Here is a 22,137-nt window from a genome sequence, read left to right on the forward strand (position 1 = left end):
TTTGTCGACAAAAACATATTTTGGTGGGCCTTGATGGCGTCGTAATGGCTGATTTTACACTTGGTTGCATGCTGAAAATAGGAGCTTGTAGATCTGCTATTTTTTAGAACGCAACCAAACATAAAATGACTCATCTTTTAGTTCTACTGGATCTCTTCTCCACTAGAAGAGATACAACATTTTAGTCTAGTTTTTTATTTGTTGACGAAAATAGTCAGTATATTTAGTCTTAGTTTTAGTCATCATAGCTTTGTTTTTATTTTGTTTTTATTTTGTTTTCGTCAGTGAAAAAAGGTTAACACTGATTCAAACCGCCAGCCCCTGCGGTGGAGGGTATGAACCCCTGTACCGCCCGCCCGTGCACCCTGGACATCCCTGCTACAACTTCAACTTCAACGTTATTTGTCCCATCAAAATTTTACAGTTGTAAAACAGTTTTGAAAAGGAAAGACTCCCGCACGCAGTCTGTATCGAATGCAAATAAAAACATTGTGGGAATCACAACGTTTCGGTCCGGAGACCAGCCAGTCAGCCAATCACCTCCCATCACGGAGGTTATCTTATCCAGGATAACAAAAACATATTGGCAAAACACTAAGATTGTAATGATAATATAACATTAATATAAAAACACGAGGGGTCTAATGAAAACAAAACAATAGTGCAGCATAAGTTTTACAGAAGAAATGACGTGCAGCATTCAGTGGACAGATGGAGAAATTCAATATCTCCTATAGCACTTTGGGGTGGATGCCTCAGTACAAGCGAAACTTGCAGGAATGTACAGGAACAAGGCAATATATACTGTATATGAAGACATATCTCACGGGCCGGCATGGCAGAAAATGGGTTCACAAGGTCCTATCTGCATTCTCAGAGGAAAATAAAGAATTTGAAGAACGTCTATAAAGAGATATAATAGTTGTTGACGTCGTTACCACGGTAACCAAAGCAGATATGTCGGCGCAGGGCAGCTTTGGGTTGACGTTGTTTAAATCGGTCTGAACACACAGATCTCTTAACAGATCAGATCTGATCACTTAGCAAATGCAGTGTGAACAGTCGGGCCTAATGATTGGATTTGAGAAATAAATTGGATTTGACATGATTTCACTGCAGCCTACTGGACTGAGTTGTCTCTGTACTTGGACCGTTTTTTTTCTGTCTACACCAAATATCTTCAACATAAATACCCGACCTACAAGCTCACAATGTGACACGTTGTGAGCTTGTAGATCGGCTAATTTCTGGCTAATATTCCCAGACCGTTTTCTTTGCAGGGATCCCCCAACTAGCCTCTGGCTATATACGTAGCTTCTGGCTGCAAAATGTGAAATGTTAATTAATTTGACGTTTTCAAATTAAAGGACACCAGGTTGAAAGTGTTTAAAACCGTCACAATAAATTAGCCTTATGGAGTCATTTAGTTCATGAGTTTTTCCTTTCCAATCATCGCCCTCCTCCCTGGTAGAAAACCTGTGGCTGTGTAACCTGTTCCTCTGCTATCAGCACACAGCGGCGTGGTCGCGGTGGCTAAAGCAGTGTGACGTGATTTAAGACCTATAGCGAACAGGAGAGCCTAAATTGAATTGAACAGCTGTGGGCGATACGCGACGTCAGGCGCCGCTCTCACAGAAAATGGATTGGACCTCCTCCTCCGGCTGCTGAGACTTATTCTATTAATCCGTTAAGGCCGGGGAAAGAATCTGTGTTGTTTTTAGATTTCTTTAGCTATTCAAAAATAGCAGATCTACAAGCTCATAGCGCGGCACCGAGTGCCGCGCTATGAGCTTGTAGATCTGCTTTATTGTTTTGAAAAATCGTGAAAATGTGTGCAAATCTTTGAATATATTATATAATTTCTTAAAGCAAACATTTTTTACTCACATTTTTGCTTCTGGACGGGGGGGGGGGTCCCTGTAACAAAATATTTTGAGATGGGGGTCCGCGGCCGAATACATATCATTTATTTGGGGGGTCCTTGACAAGAAAACGTTTGAGGACCACTGACATAGAAACATACGTTTTTTCAGAAGACATTTGCAGAATCCCCCAGAGGAAAAAAGATATGAGTTACAAATGTTCCCTTTAATTCAATTTATATTCAAAGATTTGCACACATTTTCAAGATTTTTCAAAAATAGCAGATCTACAAGCTCATAGCGCGGCACTCGGTGCCGCACTATAAGCTTGTAGGTCTGCTATTTTTTTAAATAGCCAAAGAAATCTAAAAATGACACAGATGCGTTCCCGGTCTTTAAAGGGTTAAGCCACTTTCACGCCGCAGCCGTGCATACAGCGTGAAGAAGAAGAATAGGCGTTCAATATCAATCCATACAGCATGTTCCATGTGATGTGTGTTCTATCAGTGATTAGCTTACACAGTATAATCCATAGCAATCAGTGAGAAGATGTGCATAATAATAATGGGATGTGCTGCTGACATTGGGAATGGAGAGATGCTTGTATCAATTGCATGAAATAATGGGATAAGAAATTAAAATATTTATAGAAACGGCCCTAAAATCAATTAGTCCGCATCGTGACACGTTGTGAGCTTGTAGATCTGCTATTTTCAAATATTGTAGTGCTTTTACTTTTGGTACTTTAAGTACCATTTTGATGCCAATGCTTTTGTACTTTTACTCAAGTAACATTTTGAATTCCGGACTTTTTACTTCTACATTGCAGTTTTGATACTTTTACTTAAGTAAAACATTTTAGTACTTTTTCCACCACTGCTTAGCGTTCTCTTATTGGCCCATTCGGGCGCTCGGAGACGAGTACATCAAGGTTCAAGGTAGAGTATACGCTCTTATAGGTCGTTAGTGTGAACTGACTGACACAGAACAGCAGAAGTGGAAAGTACATTTACTCAAGTGCTGTACTTACAGTACTTACAGTAAGTACAATTATGAGGTGCTTTTACTTTACTTGAGTATGTTCATTTTTCAATATTTTATACTTCTGGTCCACTAAATCTCAAAGGCAAATGTACCTTTTACTCAACTACAAGTTATTTTGTAGATTTATAGATTATTACTAGAAAACATACATTAACCAGTTAAGCCCTATTTTAGACTATGTCTGCTCAAAAATAGCCGACCTACAAGCTCACAACGTGTCACCTCGTAAGTAACGCATTGTGAGCTGGTAGATTGGCTATTTTTTAAATAATAATAATACTTTACATATACTTTGTTACTGTAAGTTTCATGCCAATACCTTTGTATTTTTTACTCAAGTCAAATGTTGAATACAGCCCTTTTACAGTGTTGCATCTGTGAATTGGAAAGCGGTTGCACTCTATTTTAATGACATCACGCGCACACGCCGCTTAACACCTACACAACAGGTCACACAATGGACACATTGATACGCATCTAGGCTCATTCCTATGTTAATCCTATGTTAATTCATGCTGGTGTGACAACCGGCGGTCGACAGCCTTTGTTAACTTTGTTAAGGTTGTTTTAACCCTTTGAGACCTGAAGCCGATTCTACATGTCTCCTGAATCTCAACAGTTTTCTGAAAAACTTATGTTTCTATATCAGTGGTGTTCAATCTTTCTCATGTCAAGGACCCCCAAAATTATTATTATGTATTTGGCTGCAGACCCCCATCAAAATATGTTGTTCCAGGGACCCCCAGAAGCAAAGATTTGAGTTAAAAATGTTCGCTTTAAAAATATATATATTCAAAGATTTGCACACATTTTCACGAATTTTCAAAAATAGCAGATCTACAAGCTCGTAGCGCGGCACTCGGTGCCGCGCTACGAGCTTGTATATCTGCAATTTTTGAATAGCCTAAAGTGTAAAATAATGCTTTCTTAGCTCAAATCTAAAAATGACACAGTTCCAGGTCTCAATGGGTTAAATCTATATGCATCTGCTTGCGCGTGCTCCAGCTCAAAACAGTGGTTAGCACGGCGTGTTAGCACGTCCCAATTGACCAACGCAACCCTGCCCTTTTACTTGTAACAGAGCAAAGTACGTCTTCTTCCACCACTGACAGTGACGGGTACATCAAGCTAAGGTTCAAGGTAACAGTCCTCGTAGGTCATTAGTGTGAGCTGACTGACACAAGGCAGGAACTCTTCTTGCAAGTGTAGCATTAACATATGAAAAGCCCAGTGGATGGTATTCCCCTGTCAGAAACATTAGAAATCCGAGGCTTGTACTTTAACCCTTTAAGACCGGGAACACATCTGTGTAATTTTTTAGATTTATTTGGCTTTTTAAAAATAGCAGATAGCAGAAGCTCAAAAATCTTGAACACAAAGTGTAAATATTTGAATATATTTTTCAAAGCGAACATTTGTAACTCAAATCTTTGCTTCTATCGGGGATTCTACAAATGTCTTCTAAATCCTACAGTTTTTTGAAAAACCTATGTGTCTATATCAGTGGTTCTCAAACTTTTTCATGTCAAGGACCCCCAAAATTATATGTATTTGACCACGGACCCCCATCTCAAAATATTTAGTTCTAGGGACCCCCATTAAGCAAACATTTGAGTTAAAAAAAATCTTTAAAAATGCATATATTCAAAGAGTTTCACGATTCTTCTTCTTCCCAAAAAAATTGCAGATCTACAAGCTCATAGCACGGCACTCAGTGCCGCGCTATGAGCTTGTAGATCTGCTATTTTTTGAATAGCTAAAGTATAAAATAATGGTTTAAGTGGCTACACAGATGCGTTCCCGGTTTGAATGGGTTAAAGTTCTCGTGCAGGCTCGTTGCCCTTGAACTGAACCTGTGTTTTTTAGGTGTTGATTGATTAGACACTGACTGCTATTGATCAGCGTTGTTGTGATATGTCCCTCCCTACCGTCTCATGCTTCACATACAATCAGGCGTTGAGCCAGCACAAATACAGGCGGATTAAAAAAAGGAGAAAAAAAGGGGAGATAGATTTACCCGGGAATACGCTGGGAAAAGAAACCGTTAAAAATCGTTGAGAGAAAATAAATAAAGTTATCAGAAGGTTGGCGTGTTCACTTAACACGTTAAGACCGGGAACGCGTCTGTGTGCCATTTTTAGATTTCTTTGGGGCTATTCAAAAATAGCAGATCTACAAGCTCATAGCGCGGCACCGAGTGCTATGCTATGTATATCTGCTATTTTTGGGGGGAAATCGTGGAAATTTTGTGCAAATCTTTGAATATGTATATTTTTTAAAGCGAACTGTTGTAACTCAAATCTTTGCTTCTGGGGGATTCTACAAATGTCTTCTAAATCCTAACAGTTTTTTGAAAATAAAACACATGTTGCTGTAATATCAGTGGTTCTCAAACTTTTTTCATGTCAAGGACCACCCAAAATGATATTTGGCCGTGTGACCCCCATCTCAAAATATGTTGTTCCAGGGACCCCCCAGAGGTTGTAACATGAGTAAAAAATGTTAGCTTAAAAAATATATATATATTCAAAGATGCGCACACATTTTCACTATTTTTGAATAGCCAAAGAAATCTAAAAATGACACAGATTCTTTCCCGGTCTAAATGGATTAAAGCACCTTTTTTCATAGCGATAATGTGCTCAGAAGACGCATGGTGACATTTCTGACTGCATGCCAACCTATTTCCGTCGAGATAAGACTTTATCTGCTGTCACTTGCCATACTACAGCATAATAATGCAGACAGATAGATAGAGCGTCTTGGCAATATTGAACCGTGTGTGTATTATCTACACATTGTAAACCACATTCGAGTCTGTATACCGCCGTCTTTATCGCGCTCCTAAATCACCTCTGTGGGAATTCTGCAATTTCACGCGGAAACGGAACAGAGCTGCCATTTTATTGCTGCCATTCAGCATCATCCTATAGTGACTTTTTCATACCCTTTCCTTCATCTCACTGCAAAGCGCTGTCAAACCTACTACTGGCAAAATGTCACTCTTTACCTTCTCTTAAAGCAGTGGTTCTCAACCAGTGATCCGGGGACCACCAGTGGTCCTTGAGGGGGTTCCAGGTGGTCCCCAGCTAAATGATGGAGAGAGATCTATAAGGGTCCAAATGGACCCTTATAGATCTACACCCCTGCCCGACCACTTCGGTCTGCTACCTCGGGGCGACTGATTGCCTCGTCACTCAGGGGTCCTTCTGGTCGATCGACACGGTCACGACTTTTTTCTGTTCTGGCCCCACAGTGGTGGAATGAACTTCCCACTGATGTCAGGACAGCAGAGTCACTGCCCATCTTTCGCCGCAGGCTGAAAACCCACCTCTTCAGGAAACACTACCCTTCCTCTTTGCCTGGCCTACTTGTTGTTAACTAGTTGTACGAACTCTTGTTTTATTGTTGTATTGTTTTATTGGATCTTGTTTAGTCGATATACTTATTTGTTTTAGCTCGTGCTCATTTGATTTTGCTGTTTTGTCTCATCTGTTTAAGACAGTAGGTAGCTGATATATTGTACTTTTACCTTAGCACTAGGTATACTCTTGGTTGCTTGTTTTTTGCAGGAAATGCACTTAAGATTTCTGGTGATTAGTAGTTTTCGTTCCCTACCTATGTTGAATACACTTATTGTAAGTCGCTTTGGATAAAAGCGTCTGCTAAATGACTGTAATGTAATGTAATGTAGATCTGTAACTCTTGAGAGCGTAAAATGAAACCAAATGGACCCTGTAAGGATCCATTTGGTTTCATTTTACGCTCTCAAGAGTGTTAATTAATGAAGTTAGTTAATTAATGAATTGTTATTTTGATCAATGTTTGCCTGTTTATCTCTCCTAATGGTACCAACATCAATACAGCATGGAATTGTGGACAAAATCGTATCCAACGACAACAAAATATTCAAAGTCTTGGGTCTGAGAGGCTAAATCTCATCAGACGGTGGACCGTGGCTCAAATGCAAAATAAATAATGGACCTTGATATGAAAAGGGTTGAAAAGCACTGACTTAAAAGGGACCTTTAGCTCATGTTGAACCCTAATTCCACTGTTATGACTTGAGGAGATCCTATACAGTACTGTATATAGAGTGTGGGAAAGAATATGTTTTATGTGTATTTCTCACGGGACGTGATGTGTTGTGAGCTTGTTCAGTACATTGGCTATTTTCTTTTCTTCATTTTTTTTACGGGGCCAGGCTTCCAGCATGGACCCGTATTGTTATTCGCATTATTCCATTTCTTCTTCTTCTGCCGTTTTTGCCAGTTCTGGCTGAACCGTGCATACGCTTTTTATGAAACTCGGCCATATGATAGATGGTCATGAAAAACGATCAAAAAATAAATCTCACAATCTTTCGTCAAAAGGTGGCGCTATAGCACTCAGTTGAAAATGCCAACTTTGAACAGGTACAACTCATGCCCTGTTTTACCTACAGCCATAAAACTTCAATACACACATGCGTCTCCTCATGATGAACAACTTTCACGCTCTGACTTTTGACCTCTGACCCTTAGATCTCCCACCATTTCGAATTATATGAAAAACAGTTAAAACCTATCTCCTCCTGGGATTTTTGAGTAATCTGCACGAAACTTTTTACACATGAACTTTGGACCTATACCAAAAAACGTTTGCAAAATATCTTCCATAAGTGAAAAAATGAAGCTTTAATGAGCCAATGAATATTGCAGTTTTATGACAATTATTCATCTGCCCCTAACACATACATGCAGACTTACCATTCTTTGAAACTTTGCAGAAATGTAAAGGGCCATTCCAAATATCACTGAAACCAATCTTACTCCAATTGGTCAAACGGGGGCGCTATAGCAATTTTTTGAAAATTGAAACTTTAAACAGGCAAAAGTCATGCCTCGTTTGGCCGACAGCCATTAGACCTGCTTACACATGTGCCTTGACTAATGAGGAACACATCTATCACGTTGACCAGTAAGCACCGCCCTTAGATTGTCCGCAATCTTGAGCAGTTTGAAAAACACTTAAACCCAGGATTTTTCAGCTATTTGCGTGAAACTGTATGATCAGCGTGATCTCTTTTTTCAGAGGTTTGTCTGTTGGTCCAATAGCGTCCCGCTTAAGTGTATGTCTCACAACCTCAAGGTCACAGGTTCAAGCCTCACTTGGTGCAGACTTCATCTAAGTTGCATTTCACACAACATGACTATCAATGAATACATTTGCAATTGTTAAAGATAACATGAAATACTTAATTGAGTGTTTTTTACATATTACACTGTGAAAATAGCTGATCTACAATCTCACAACTTTTCAGATAGCAATGAGAGTATTTTTTTTCAATGTATAACATACTTCATTGTGAAAATAGCCGATGTACAATCTGACAACTTTTAATGGTTTGTGAGCTTGTAGATCGGCTACTTTCACTAGTTTTGGTTCTGAGGAGATTTACAATTTCTTCAATGGTAAATGGTTTGTGAACGAGTGATCTTAGTGTTAGTGAAACAGGGGCTTGGGTCATGACAGAAGGCAAGAGTTTGTGATCCTCAACAGACAATATCAGCCTGGACAAAGCTATAGCACTATAGGTGGTGTTGCAGCTACCTAAGAGTGCCTCACGACCGCAAGGTTGCCGGTTCAAGCCTCACTTGATGCAGACTCATTTAAGTTGAATTGCAAAAAACATGACTCAATCTATTCCGTTTCCATGGCTCTCTCTCTCTCTCTCTCTTCAATCTATTCCGTTTCTATCTATTCCGTTTTCATGTCTCTCTCTCTTCTATCTATCTATCTATCTATCTATCTATCTATCTATCTATCTATCTATCTATCTATCTATCTATCTATCTATCTATCTATCTATCTCTCTCTCTCTCTCTCTCTCTCTCTCTCTCTCTCTCTCTCTCTCTCTCTCTCTCTCTCTCTCTCTCTCTCTCTCTCTCTCTCTCTCTCTCTCTCTCTCTCTCTCTCTCTCTCTCTCTCTCTCTCTCTCTCTCTCTCTCTCTCTCTCTCTCTCTCTCTCTCTCTCTCTGAGCAAGACTCTTAACCCCTAATTGCTCACAGGCCCTCATTGGAAACAAGACCGCAAGGACTTTCATGAACTGACCTGTTAAAGGAATTTTCTTTCTCTCTCCTGGCCCCGTATTATCGCTGCTTGCAGCTATATTCTTTTCCTTGTTTTCTGCCTTTAGTGATAGAGAGACAGGAAACAGGGAGAGGGAGAGGATCGGGAAAAGTGACATGTAGCATAATGGTCCCGGCCGGTCTGGGAATTGAACCGGGGGAATCGCTGTCAGGCATCAGAGACTATATATATGTATGTGGTATACACGCCCTAACCACTCGGCTGGTGGCCGCAGTCAGTGTAGATTTGCTATTTTCACTATTTGTTGCATATCGTTGCTGTCAGGCAGAAATCTCTTATGTCCATATTTTAACCTTTTATGTTTTTTTCTTGGTAAATTAGTGCCCTAGTTCCTCATACAAGCCTGTCGCACAACAGCTGTGAAAAAAGATTGTAGATCGGCTAGCTTCACTATTTTATATATATTGTTTTTTTTTCATGATAATGAAAAGGAATGGTTTTGGACATACAAGGTTTACACCCGACAGCAACGATATCCAAAATATATATAGGGCTTAACCCATTGAGACCTGAAGCCGATTCTACATGTCTCCTAAATCTCAACAGTATTCTGAAAAACATGCTTCTATATCTTTTTCATGTCAAGGACCCCCAAAATTATATGTATTTGGCCGCGGACCCCCATCAAAATATTTTGTTCCAGGGACCCCCAGAGGCAAAGATTTGAGTTAAAAATGTTTGCTTTAAATATATATATATTCAAAGATTTGCACACATTTTCACGGTTTTTCAAAAATAGCAGATCTACAAGCTCGTAGCGCGGCACTCGGTGCCGCGCTATGAGCTTGTATATCTGCTATTTTTGAATAGCCCAAAGTGTAAAATAATGCTTTTTAGCTCAAATCTAAAAATGACAGAGTTCCAGGTCTTAATGGGTTAAATATGAGATCAGAGTTGTTGAGCGCCGTGAAGCGTCTCAGTGTTGACTGGGCGTGTGCCCCCCCCCCCAACACGAGCACCCACCCACCTCCCCACCCCCCACGTCTTCCCCCCCCCGCTGTCAGTCAAGAGGAAGCCTGCCGCCACAGGCCTGTCCTGTGGGTAATGCATTTTAAAATGAGGTGCGTGACCCCGCCTCTCCACCACGCCTCATTAACTTCCTGTAGATTGATAAACAGAGAGTATGCACTATACGGCGGCCATGCCTACACGCTAAGGTAGTAGTACTGTGTTCTGTACATGATGCAGTCACTCTTGCCTGGCATTTGCAGGATGAACTCTGGAGCAGCCCTTAGGTTTGTGTGTGTGTGTGTGTGTGTGTGTGTGTGTGTGTGTGTGTGTGTGTGTGTGTGTGTGTGTGTGTGTGTGTGTGTGTGTGTGGGATTTTTCCATGGCACAACAGAGCATTTCTGAGAGTGGGGTTAACCACATTCTGGGCATAATATAGCATATATAAAAAATATAGCTCCCAGTGCACCGCATTGCGACATGTGAGCTTGTAGATCTTTTATTTTTTTGCTATTTGGTGTTGTGTACAACAAAGTATACAGGGTTTAAGTGGCTATTAACCTACTAATTGCATTTCCATTTTGTGTAAAGTTGACAGAGATCAGAGCTCGCCCCCTCCCCGTCTGGCGTTCCACCTGCCACCGCACGGCCGGTTGTGTTCGTTGGACCACCCGTTCAAAGCCGGATGCACCGTGGAGCATTCAAACCACTGTTAACTTTGACAGCAAATATTGTTTTAATTTTAGTCATAGTCTTTTGAATAAAATGGTTTTAGTCATATTTTAGTAATCTGAAAAGTTTTTGTCTAGTTTTAGTCGACTAAATATCACGAAAATGTAGTCGACTAAATATCACGAGATTTTAGTCGACTATAATCTACAGTTGATTTTGACGACAAAAAAATATTTTGGTCGACAAAGAATACAATCTGATGATAAAATGAATGAATGCCACTTATGTTCATGGACACATTATAAGATAAGATCATCATAATACTCGCCTACATTACATGAAAGTGAAACTGTTTAATGTGCGCATTGCCGCTCCGTTAATTTATGGCTTGCGTAGTGATGCTGTTAGTCCTTGAATCGGACTTTGAAGCTCAAAGTGACCGTTTGGTCCAAATAAAGTCCACAGTTTTGCGCAATTTCCTAACCCTTGAGGAAAGGACAAAGTGGTACGTCTTCCCCACATTATATCTAATAAGGTGCAGGTGCACAAAAGACGGGTCAGATTGGCTAATCAGGGAAGCCGGTGCTCATCCCCCCAAAACACACAGAGATTCGGTGTATCCTCCACAGACCCAGGGGGCAGATGCAGACAATTGTGTTTTTTTCAGTTCTCGGAAACTGTTGGTCCTACCGAATTGCCACTGAGCACAGCACAGCCCCCCCGGTCACTTGGGACCTGGGACAAGCCCAGTTTGAGGTCAATCGGTCAGACAGTGCACAAGTGAACTAACATTCACAGGAGAGACAGTCACACAGAGAGACCATACTGTTTGATTGACCACAAATGCTAAGTATGTTATTTAGACAGATGCTAGGTTTTGATATACTGTAGGTATCCCAGTTACTTTGTAGCACTTTATGTTTTTTCTTTGTACTCTACTCATAATACGTGACCATTTACCCTGATGTTTGTTTATAAGGGTTAGTGCAGTTTACTCTGATCTGAAGTGCAAAAAAATGCACTTCCTAAGTCGCTCTGGATAAAAGCGTCTGCTAATGCCAAAGTGTAAATTATAAATTGAAGGCTCCAGATCAGGAATGCTAATGGGCAGAGAGAGAGAGAGAGAGAGAGAGAGAGAGAGAGAGAGAGAGAGAGAGAGAGAGAGAGAGAGAGAGAGAGAGAGAGAGAGAGCGTGTCTCTTCAGAGAAAAATACAAACTGTTTGAAGCCCAAGTCACAGGAAAAATTCCAAGCATGGCAGAGACTATGTTTTGCACCCTGTCCGTCCGTCCGTCCGTCCGTCCGTCCGTGAACAGCTAATCTCCAGCACCGTTGGCTTGATCGCACCAAAACTGTAGTGACTATAGTCATTACATGAAACAGGTTTTTCAGATTTTTCATATTCCATCCTGATTGGAAGAAATGCCACTTGAAATGTTTCAAAATCAGCCTCACGGTGGCACACAATAACCTATACCTGACCTGGTGGAGAACTGTGCTCCGAGGAGCACTTATTCTAGTTTCTATGTAACTTTTGAGCTGATTGCCATACAGACGTGTGGGTGGTGTCATTGTTGTTCTTCATTGATTTTACTTAGCTCCGCCCCCTCTTTTGATTGGTCAATATTTGATAGTTCCTATTTTTGCTATAACTTTGGACCTGCTTGTCATAGCCAATTGTGAGTCGCCTCATTGGACTTGTTTTAATGTCCTTGTCCTTCATTGGTGTTACTTGACTCCGCCCCCTCTTCTGATTCGTCTGTATTGATAGATCCTATCTTTTGCTATAATACTTGAACGGTGCGTCGTACAGATTTGAGTCGTGTCACTTGATTCGGTTGAGAGTCATCGTCCTTCATTTGAGTTACTTATGCTCTGCTCCCTGTTCTGATTGGTCGATATTTGCCACTAAAGCGGGGGCGCATGCTAACATTTTCGGTCTCACCGCTCACACATCTCTCTGCCTTTACTGACCGACATCACCCTATCACCAATGGCTCGCTCGAGGGGAACTCCGGGCAGTGTGATTGGCCTAGAAGTTGGGTGGGCGGTCCGTTTGGGGTGGGAAAAAAAACAACTTTCTTCGGCTTCTTGTAGATCGCCGTTTCTCGGAATAAACGGCCGGCGGAGGGCTCGTTGGATCCGGGTCGGCGGTGCTCACGCGGCAGTGCCCTCCCCCAGGTCTATGGGTCGCTCCCCGGGCCAACGGTTGCGGCGGGGTCAATCCTAGAAGGACATCACCCTCATTTGGTGGCATACATGGGCCTTAACATGGACCGAAGTGCGAGGGCCCGGTCATCGCTGCTTGCAGCTTTAATTAGACCATTGGTTCTCAAAGTGGGGTCCGGGGACCCCCAGGGGTCCTTGAGGGAGTTCCAGGGGGTCCCCAGCTAAATGATAGATTAGGCACCAAATGGACCCTTATGGGTCTGTAACTCTGAGAGTGTACAAATGGAACCAAATGGACCCTAACGGGTCCATTTGGTTCCATTTGTACACTCTCAGAGTTAAATTGACATTGCTTTTACAATATAAATTGCGGTCCAAGCGATAGAAATGCCATTAAATGGGGGTCCGTAGCCCTAATGCATGTCAAACTGGGGGTCCTTGAAATTAAAATGGTTGAGAATCACTGAATTAGACAATGAGTTTAATTAACTATGAGTCGATGCATTTGGCGAGCCAGCGGATCCCGTCTCCGTAGCCCTGCCTCTTCAGCACGCTGCACATGAAAACCTCCACGGGCCGGACCACCGGCATCTGGTTCCACGAAGGCGTCCCCCCCGCCGCGGCGGCGGCGGCGGGGAAACTGTAGACGGCCAGCGTCCGCCTGAGGTCGTCCTCGCCGACCGCCTCCGGACGGTCGATCTTGTTCCCCAGCACCAGCACGGGCACGTTGAGCGGCTCAACGTCCCTCAGCAGCGCGTCCAGCTCCGCCTTGGCCTCGGGCAGGCGGGCGTGGTCGGCGCAGTCCACCAGGTAGACCACGCCGTCCACGCCGGGGCCCAGGTAGCTCTTCCAGAGGGGGCGGCCCTGCGCGTGGCCGCCCAGGTCGAAGGCCGTGAAGGTCATGCCGTCGACGGCCAGCTCCTCGCAGGTGGGGTGGTTGGTGGGCGGGTGTTGGCCCAGCCGGTCCTTGGACAGCATCTGCAGCAGGGTGGTCTTGCCGGCGTTGTCCAGGCCCAGGAACACCAGCCTGCCCTTCTTCCTGAAGAGCCCCTGGAAGGCCTGCAGGACGCTGTCGAAGCCCTTGAAGATCCAGTCGATGATGGCGGTCATGATGTTCTTCTTCTCCGCTTCTTTGAAACCGGTTTGTTTGTTAATTGTTCGTGTCGGGATGATATGAGACGAGACGAGTCTGCTCTTTTGCTCCAAACTTTGTACCCCGGGTCGGTTCTACAGGTACAGAGTTGACCTGGAAGCTGGTTTGGTTATTATAAAGGACGGTGGTTATGACGTCACCAGTGTGACATCATCAGACGTGCTCAAATAAGGCGTCTATGTCAGTGGTCGTCAAACATTGTCATTGTCAAGGACGGTCCCTCCCATCATCCTGACAGATAGCTTCACTACTATGAAATGAACATTTTTAAAGGTATTTTAAGGCCAAGTACAGTACATACCATACATGGGCAACTGGCCTTCACCTTCACTTAATGCGGCCCGCAGGTTAATATCGGAATACTGATATATTTATTGATTTCAGCTGTTGCAATTCAAAACATGACCCGCTTTAATTACTTCAGTCTATATTAGTAGCTTAATGACTATTAACACTTGTTTACATCCAATGTATTTGTATTTAAGTTCATAAAGTTAACATAATTATAACAAAATGCATTTGGAAAAAAAAAAAAAAATGTTACTTTTCAGAATTCCAATTAAAAAATAGCAAAAAACTACTCAGGATTCCAATAAAAAATAGCAAAACTAAGCTCACAACAAGCTCAAAACGTGTCGCACTGCGACGCGTTTTGAGCTTGTAGATCTGCTATTTTTGCTACTTTTGTGTGAATGACAAAGTAGGGCATTAATTACGAAAAAAGTTAAAATTACAGAGATAAGAGGTTTCTGTGCAGTATATGCCAGTGGTTCTCAAACTTTTTCATGTCAAGGACCCCCAAAATGATATGTATTTGGCCGCGGACCCCCATCTAACAATATTTTGTTCCAGGGACCCCCAGAAGCAAACATTTGAGTTACAAATGTCCGCTTTGAAAAACATATATTGAAAGATTTTTCAAAAATAGCAGATCTACAAGCTCATAGCGCGGCACTCGGTGCCGCGCTATGAGCTTGTATATCTGCTATTTTTGAATAGCCCAAAGTATAAGAGGTTAAAATTATTCTGATGCTATATTTACACATTTTGCTGGGTACCCCCTGGAACCCCCTCAAGTACCCCTGGGGGTCCCCGGACCCCACTTTGAGAACCAAGGGTATATGCAATGTGACCCTCTGGAGTGAGTGTGCAAACATAGTGGCCCTCTCCATCATCAAAGTTGCCCACACCCTGGTCCACACCATGACGTCTAAGATCTCAAACCAACCACTAATACCTCTCTACCACTTTCAACCCGGCGTCCATGTATCTGTCATGTCAACATACAGTAGGCAAAACATGTTTAAATCAAAGAATGTGTCGCAATCTTGACGGGTGTGAGCTTGTAGCTCTGTTATCTTTGCCGTCAACAACATAAAAGGGAGTGTAAATATATAGGGCTTTAAGTGGTTAATTGACTTGCTGTGGCTAATGTATTGGCAGCGTGGTTTGTCACCACTGGACTATGAATAGAATCAATAACCGGCAATTTCCCAGTCGCTGCATCCGATATGTCTCATTAAACTCAGACAACAGTCTAATGAGGGAATGCTGGACAAATCCCTTGGTTAACCCATTTAAACCGGGAACGCGTCTGTCATTTCTTTGGCTATTCAAAAATAGCAGATATACAAGCTCATAGCGCGGCACCGAGTGCCGCGCTATGAGCTTGTAGATCTGCTGTTTTTTGAAAAATCTTCAAAATGTGTGCAAATCTTTGAATGTATATATTTTTTTAAAGCAAACATTTTTAACTCATATTTGCTTCTGGGGGGTCCCTGGAACAAAATATTTTGAGATGGGGGTCCACGGCCAAATGCATATAATTGTGGGGGTCCTTGACAATAAAAAAGATTGAGAACCACTGATATTATAGCAAGCAACATACGTGTTTTTTCTTCAGAAAACTAGATTTGAGTTTAAAATGTAAATAAAAAATATATATATTCAAAGATTTGCACAACTTTTCAAAAATAGCAGATCTACAAGCTCATAGCGTGGCACAGAGTGAACCACTGAACCACTGATATCATTTAGAAACATACGTTTTTCAGAAAACTGTTAAGATTTAGAAGACATTTGTAGAATCCCCCAGAAGCAAAGCTTTGAGTTACAAATGTGTGCTTTAAAAAAACATATATTTATATTCAAAGATTTGCACGATTTTTCAAAAAATAGCAGATCTACAAGCTCGTAGCGCGGCACTCGGTGCCGCGCTATGAGCTTGTAGATCTGCTATTTTTGAATAGCCAGAAAAACATCTAAAAATGACACAGACAGATGCGTTCCCAGTCTTAAGGGGTTAACTATGATAAATGAGGAGGCTATTCATCTCCACAGAATACAGTGTGTGGAGGCAAGCAAGTCGCTACAGTTTGTAACAGTTGCAAAAAAGTCTCTTGCTTTTTAATTGATACATATTAGAAGCAGATGTTAGAAGTGCAAACGCAACCATTTGGTGCAGATGAAATCACAAGCTAAAATAAAAAGCAAGGGTGCTTCTCATCGAGTCTAATTTGCATTTTTAAACTTTGTTTTAAAGCGTTAGGATTTCACCACGTTGATGTGGAAATGTGGCTGTAATAACGTCCCTCCCTTCAGCTTTGATGTGGCAACGTGGGCAAGAAAGCGGTCACACTTGATTGGGTGGAGGAGGGGGGCAGTGGTGGAAACAGTATTCAAATGTTTTACTTAAGTAAAAAGTATCAATACTGCAGTGTAGAAATACTCTGCTACAAGTAAAAGTCAGAAAAAGTAAAAGTACAAAAGTATTGGCATCAAAATGTACTTAAAGTACCAAAAGTAAAAGTACTAGTCATGCAGAATGTCCCGTCTAAAATGTGCAAAAGGCTTTTGAAACCACCCGATCTACAAGCTCACAATGCGTCGCCATGCGACGCATTGTGAGCTTGTAGATCTGCTATTTTCAAATAGCCAAAGTCTACATAGGGCTGAAGTGGTTAATGTATGTTTTGTAACAATAATCAAAATCTACAAAGTAACTAGAACCTAAAGTTTTCAAATAATTGTAGTGGAGTAAAAGTACAACATTTGCCCCTGAGATGTAGTGGAGTAGAAGTAAAAGTACTGAAAATTGGAAATCCTCCAGCGAAGTCAAAATACCTCAACATCGTACTTACAAGTACAGTACTTGAGTAAATGTACTCAGTTACTTTACACCACTGGAGTGTAGGCTAAGTAAAAAAAAGAAAAAGAAAACTCCAGCTCAGAATGTGTTTGATTCACCTTTGTTTGATTCATTTACATCTCCACCACATCCCCTCCTTTGTCTCCCAGCCGTTAAGTCATTAAGACCTGAAGTCGATTCTACAAATGTCTTCTAAATCCCAACAGTTTTCTGAAAAAAACTATGTTTCTATATCAGTGGTGCTCAAACTTTTTCATGTCAAGGACTCCCAAAATTATATGTATTTGGCCGCCGACCCCCATCTCAAAATATGTTGTTCCAGGGACCCCCCCAGAAGCACAGATTTGAGTTAAAATGTTCTCATTAAAAGAATATATATTCGAAGATTTTACACGCATTTTCATGATTTTTCAAAAATAGCAGATCTACAAGCTCGTAGCGCGGCACTCGGTGCCGCGCTATGAGCTTGTATATCTGCTATTTTTGAATAGCCCAAAGTGTAAAATACAGCTTTTTAGCTCAAATAAAAAAAAATGACACAAATGCGATCCCGGTCTTAATGGGTTAAGTCAAAACTTTTTTCCAGGAACAGGGGAAGAAGTCGACGTCTCACTGGCTCAGACAATATGTCTGACATCAGACGGAGCTGCTCGCCAGCGCCAAGTAGAGCAGAGCAGCAGAATTCCCCCTGCCTGCCCGCCCTGGGCTTAACCCCTTAAAGACGGGGAACGCATATCTGTGTAACACCACTTAAACCATAATTTTTATACTTTGTGGCTATTCAAAAATAGTAGATCTACAAGCTCATAGCGAGGCACTGTACTGTAGATCTGCTATTTTTTGATAAATCATGAAAATGTGTGCAAATCTTTGAATGTACAAACATTTTAACGGCTTTGTTTGACCATGCGTGCGGGCACATTTTATATGTTTCTTTCTTTGCCACTAAGTGATGTTTTTTCTGTATGACTTGAAGTGCACAGAGACACTGATGATGTTGCACTATAAACACATGTTAAATAAAACTGAAACTGAACTGAAACTAACTCAAATCTTTGCTTCTGGGGGTCCCTGGAACACAGTATTTTCAGATGGAGGTCCGCGGCCAAATACATATAGTTTTGGAAGGTCCTTGACATGAAAAGGTTTGGGAACCACTGATATAGAAACATAAGTTTTTCAGAAAACTGCTAGGATTTAGAAGACATTTGTAGAATCCCCCAGAAGCAAAGATTTGAGTTACAAATGTTCGCTTTAAAAAATATGTATATTCAAAGTTTTGCACAAATGTTCACGATTTTTCAAACAAATAGCAGATCTACAAGCTTGTAGCGCGGCACTCGGTGCCGCGCTATGAGCTTGTATATCTGCTATTTTTGAACAGCTCAAAGAAATCTAAAAATGACAGTCAGATGCGTTCCCGGTCTAAATGGCTTAATGCAACTCCCAGTCGCCAGAATGAGAATGTCATGAGCGAGACCGCCGGAGCGTGCCAGTGGACGAGTCATCGCCGAGGAGGAAGCAGGGACGACGAGTAGGAGAGCATGCAGACATAAAGTCAATGATTCTGACTTTATATAATACATATATAAGCTGAAATGTGAGCCGAACATCAAATTCACTGTGTGTGCCCGGGCAGTCACCCCTTGAGTGAAAAAAAACTCAAATAAAAAGATGACAAAAACACATTGTTTGCCAAATGTTTGGCATGCAGCTGTGTTGAAACCACGATACCCTTGTTAAAGGAGTAGTTTACCCCAAAAAATACTTATTTTCTATCAATTACACACACCATGAAGCATTGAATTCATGGATTTTTTTTTGTTTTTGTCACATTCCTAAGACAATAATTTCATTACCGGTGGAAAGAGGCTAAAATATTGTATCTGGCAGGAGACTCAAAGTAGTCTCTTTGAGTCTCCTACCGGAAATACACCCAGTCATCAAATTATTAGCTCAGGAATGCGTCAAAAACAAAAAAATCTCCATGAATTAAATGCTTCATTGGGTGTGTAATTGATAGACATTTTTGGGTGAACTATTCCTTTAACCACTTATACTTGAAAATAAAGCAAAAAAAAAAGCCAATCTACAAGCTCAGGCTGTGAGCTTGTATAGATCGGCTGTTTTTGCCTATTGTGACGTGCCCAGTATAGCGATGCTTGGGTTCATTTGGTTAATCAGTGGTTGCCCATGGCTCCTGCGTTTGAACAAAAAGCTTAGAATAAACAGAAGAAGTGACACAATGTGTGTTTTTGCCAAACGTTTGGCATTCGGGCCGTGCTGAAACAACACGCCTCACTTGTTAAGGGCAAAAAGATGAAGGCCTAATTTGTTTAAACGCCAGAGAAAGGGAAATCGCGTCGGAATTTATAAGCGGCCTCTCGGCTCATTATGATTCTTTGCACCTGCCTGGCATTGCTTTGTGGTTTAATTGGTCACCGAGAAGATGGTCAAACAGAAACGGCCATTAGCAGCGCTGGCACGCAATTACCGCGGCGCCATGTCACCTAGAGATTGATGTGGTTAACCCATTAAGACCGGGAACGCATCTGTGTGTCATTTTTTGGATTTCTTTGGGCTATTAAAAAACAGCAGATACAAGCTCATAGCGCGGCACTCTGTGCCGTACTACGAGCTTGTACATCTACTATTTTTTTGAAAAATCGTGAACATTTCTGCAAATCTTTAGTTTGAATACAAAAATGTTCTTAAAGCGAACATTTGTATCTCAAATCTTTGCTTCTGGGGGATTCTACAAATGTCTTCTAAATCCTACAGTTTTTTGAAAAACGTATGTTGCTATAATATCAGTGGTTCTCAAACTGTTTCATGTCAAGGACCCCCCAAATGATATGTATTTGGCCACGGTTCCCCATCTCAAAATATGTTGTTCCAGGGACCCCCAGAAGCAAATATTTGAGTTACAAATGTATCCCTTTGAAAAATATCTATATTCAAATATTTGCACACATTTTCACGATTTTTCAAAAATAGCAGATATACAAGCTCATAGCGCGGCACTCGGTGCCGCGCTATGAGCTTGTAGATCTGCTATTTTTTGAATAGTCAAAGAAGTCCAGAAAATGACAGAGATGCGTTCCCGGTCTCAATGGGTTAAGCCCAAGGCGGGCCGCGCAAAATCAATAAAATGTCATCTCTATGTAATGTCTGTGTGATGGATGACGCCACGGGCACCCAATTACAGAGGTTGCATGATGCATACCTCCCCAACAATGGACAGCCTAATTAGAATTAGGAGAGAATTGCTGCACTAATCTCTGATGAAGTCTGCTGATAATGACGCGGATGGCTGCGGACGACGGCGTGTACCGTAACGCGAGCATATAACCTCTCCACCAAGGCAAAGAAAGCAAAGAAATCTAGGGGTTGATCTCTGACTCTGATTTTAAGAAACACAATAAATCATCAGACACCATTAATTCAAAAACGCTGCTGCTGCACGAATGCTGACCGTGCAAGACCAAAAGAGAGAGCACACACTATTACCCCTATTTTAACCTGTGGATTTGTGGAAATGTAATTCTCTGACATCCGACCAGCAGTAATAAATACTCAGACATACATCTGGAGCAGCCTTTTATGTTCACTGACATGTCTCCTAAATCCCAACAGTTTTCTGAAAAACCTATGTTTCTATATCAGTGGTGCTCAATCTTTTTCATGTCAAGGACCCCCAAAATGATATATATTTAGCCGCGGACCCCCATCAAAATATTTCGTTCCAGGGACCCCCAGAAGCAAAGATTTGAGTTAAAAATGTTCGCTTTAAAAATATATATATTCAAAGATTTGCACACATTTTCACGATTTTTCAAAAATAGCAGATCTACAAGCTCATAGCGCGGCACTCGGTGCCGCGCTATGAGCTTGTATATCTGCTATTTTTGAATAGCCCAAAGTGTAAAACAATGCTTTTTTAGCTCAAATCTAAAAATGACAAAGTTCCAGGTCTTAATGGGTTAAAACACCTTTACACTGGTTACCTGTTAGTTTTCATATTGATTTAACATGTATTTGTATTAGTTTACAAGGTGCTACATGGCCTTGGCACCAGACTACCTCACAGAATAATGCTTTTCGTTTATGAAGCCCTCCCAGATACTCTGTTTTTCTCTCCCTCTCTCTCCCTCTCTCTCTCTCTCTCTCTTCTAGCTGTTCCACAAAGCAGAACAAAAACATCTGGTGATGTTGCTTTCAACCATTATGCTCCACAAGCCGCTGGAACAAGCCTTGCAGAGGAGATGTGAGGAGCTGAAAGGAGCTGAAAATATTGTATTTTTTTTTCTTCACAAAAACCCATTTATTTAGTCTGGCTTTAATGTAGTGTTTTATAATTCTATGTTGTTTTCCCATTCAATTCAATTCAATTGGGGTTTTGGGTTGTTTTGGTATGCATTTATTATGTCTAACCCCAAATCCATTCTAACATCCAATGCTTTGTCAATCACTCTGTGAAGCACTTGGAATTGCATTTGTTTCGCTTGAAAGGTGCCGTATAACCCTTTAAGACCTGGAACGCATCTGTGTCATTTTTGATTTCTTTGGGCTATTCAAAAATAGCAGATATACAAGCTCATAGCGCGGCACCGAGTGCCGCACTACGAGCTTGTAGATCTGCTATTTTTTGAAAAATCTTGAAAATGTGTGCAAATCATTGAATATTTATAATTTTTAAGCGAACATTTGTAACTCAAATATTTGCTTCTGGGGGGTCCCTGGAACAAAACATTTTGAGATGGGGGTCCGCGGCCAAATACATGATTTTGTAGAATCGGCCTCAGGCCTTAATGGGATAAATAACGTTTGATTGAATGATTGATGAGGCTTCCAGTCAGCCCACGCCACAAGGCCTTGTATAAAAGAATAAATGGTGCATTTATATATACAGGTAGTGCCTTTACCAAAGCGCTTTATAATGTGCCTCACATTCACACATTCACACATTCACACATTCACACATTCACACATTCACAAACCGATGGTGG

General features: G+C 41.4%; 2 protein-coding genes across 2 annotated transcripts in view; both read right to left on the reverse strand.

The window, feature by feature from the left end:
* LOC311060208 (disintegrin and metalloproteinase domain-containing protein 12-like) overlaps positions 1–22,137 on the reverse strand; it is a gene marked incomplete at both ends in the record, with an annotated part of 198,964 nt that overhangs the window by 127,784 nt on the left and 49,043 nt on the right. The gene's annotated exons all lie outside the window — the stretch shown is intronic.
* LOC311059566 (small COPII coat GTPase SAR1B-like) lies at positions 13,317–13,937 on the reverse strand (the record flags this gene model as incomplete). Its single annotated transcript, XM_084077574.1, has 1 exon — positions 13,317–13,937. One exon carries the CDS (start codon positions 13,935–13,937, stop codon positions 13,317–13,319), a length of 621 nt encoding a protein of 206 aa, XP_083933700.1.

The sequence above is a fragment of the Gymnoscopelus microlampas genome (assembly GCF_963454915.1).
Source record: "Gymnoscopelus microlampas genome assembly, chromosome: 14".
Taxonomy (NCBI): domain Eukaryota; kingdom Metazoa; phylum Chordata; class Actinopteri; order Myctophiformes; family Myctophidae; genus Gymnoscopelus; species Gymnoscopelus microlampas.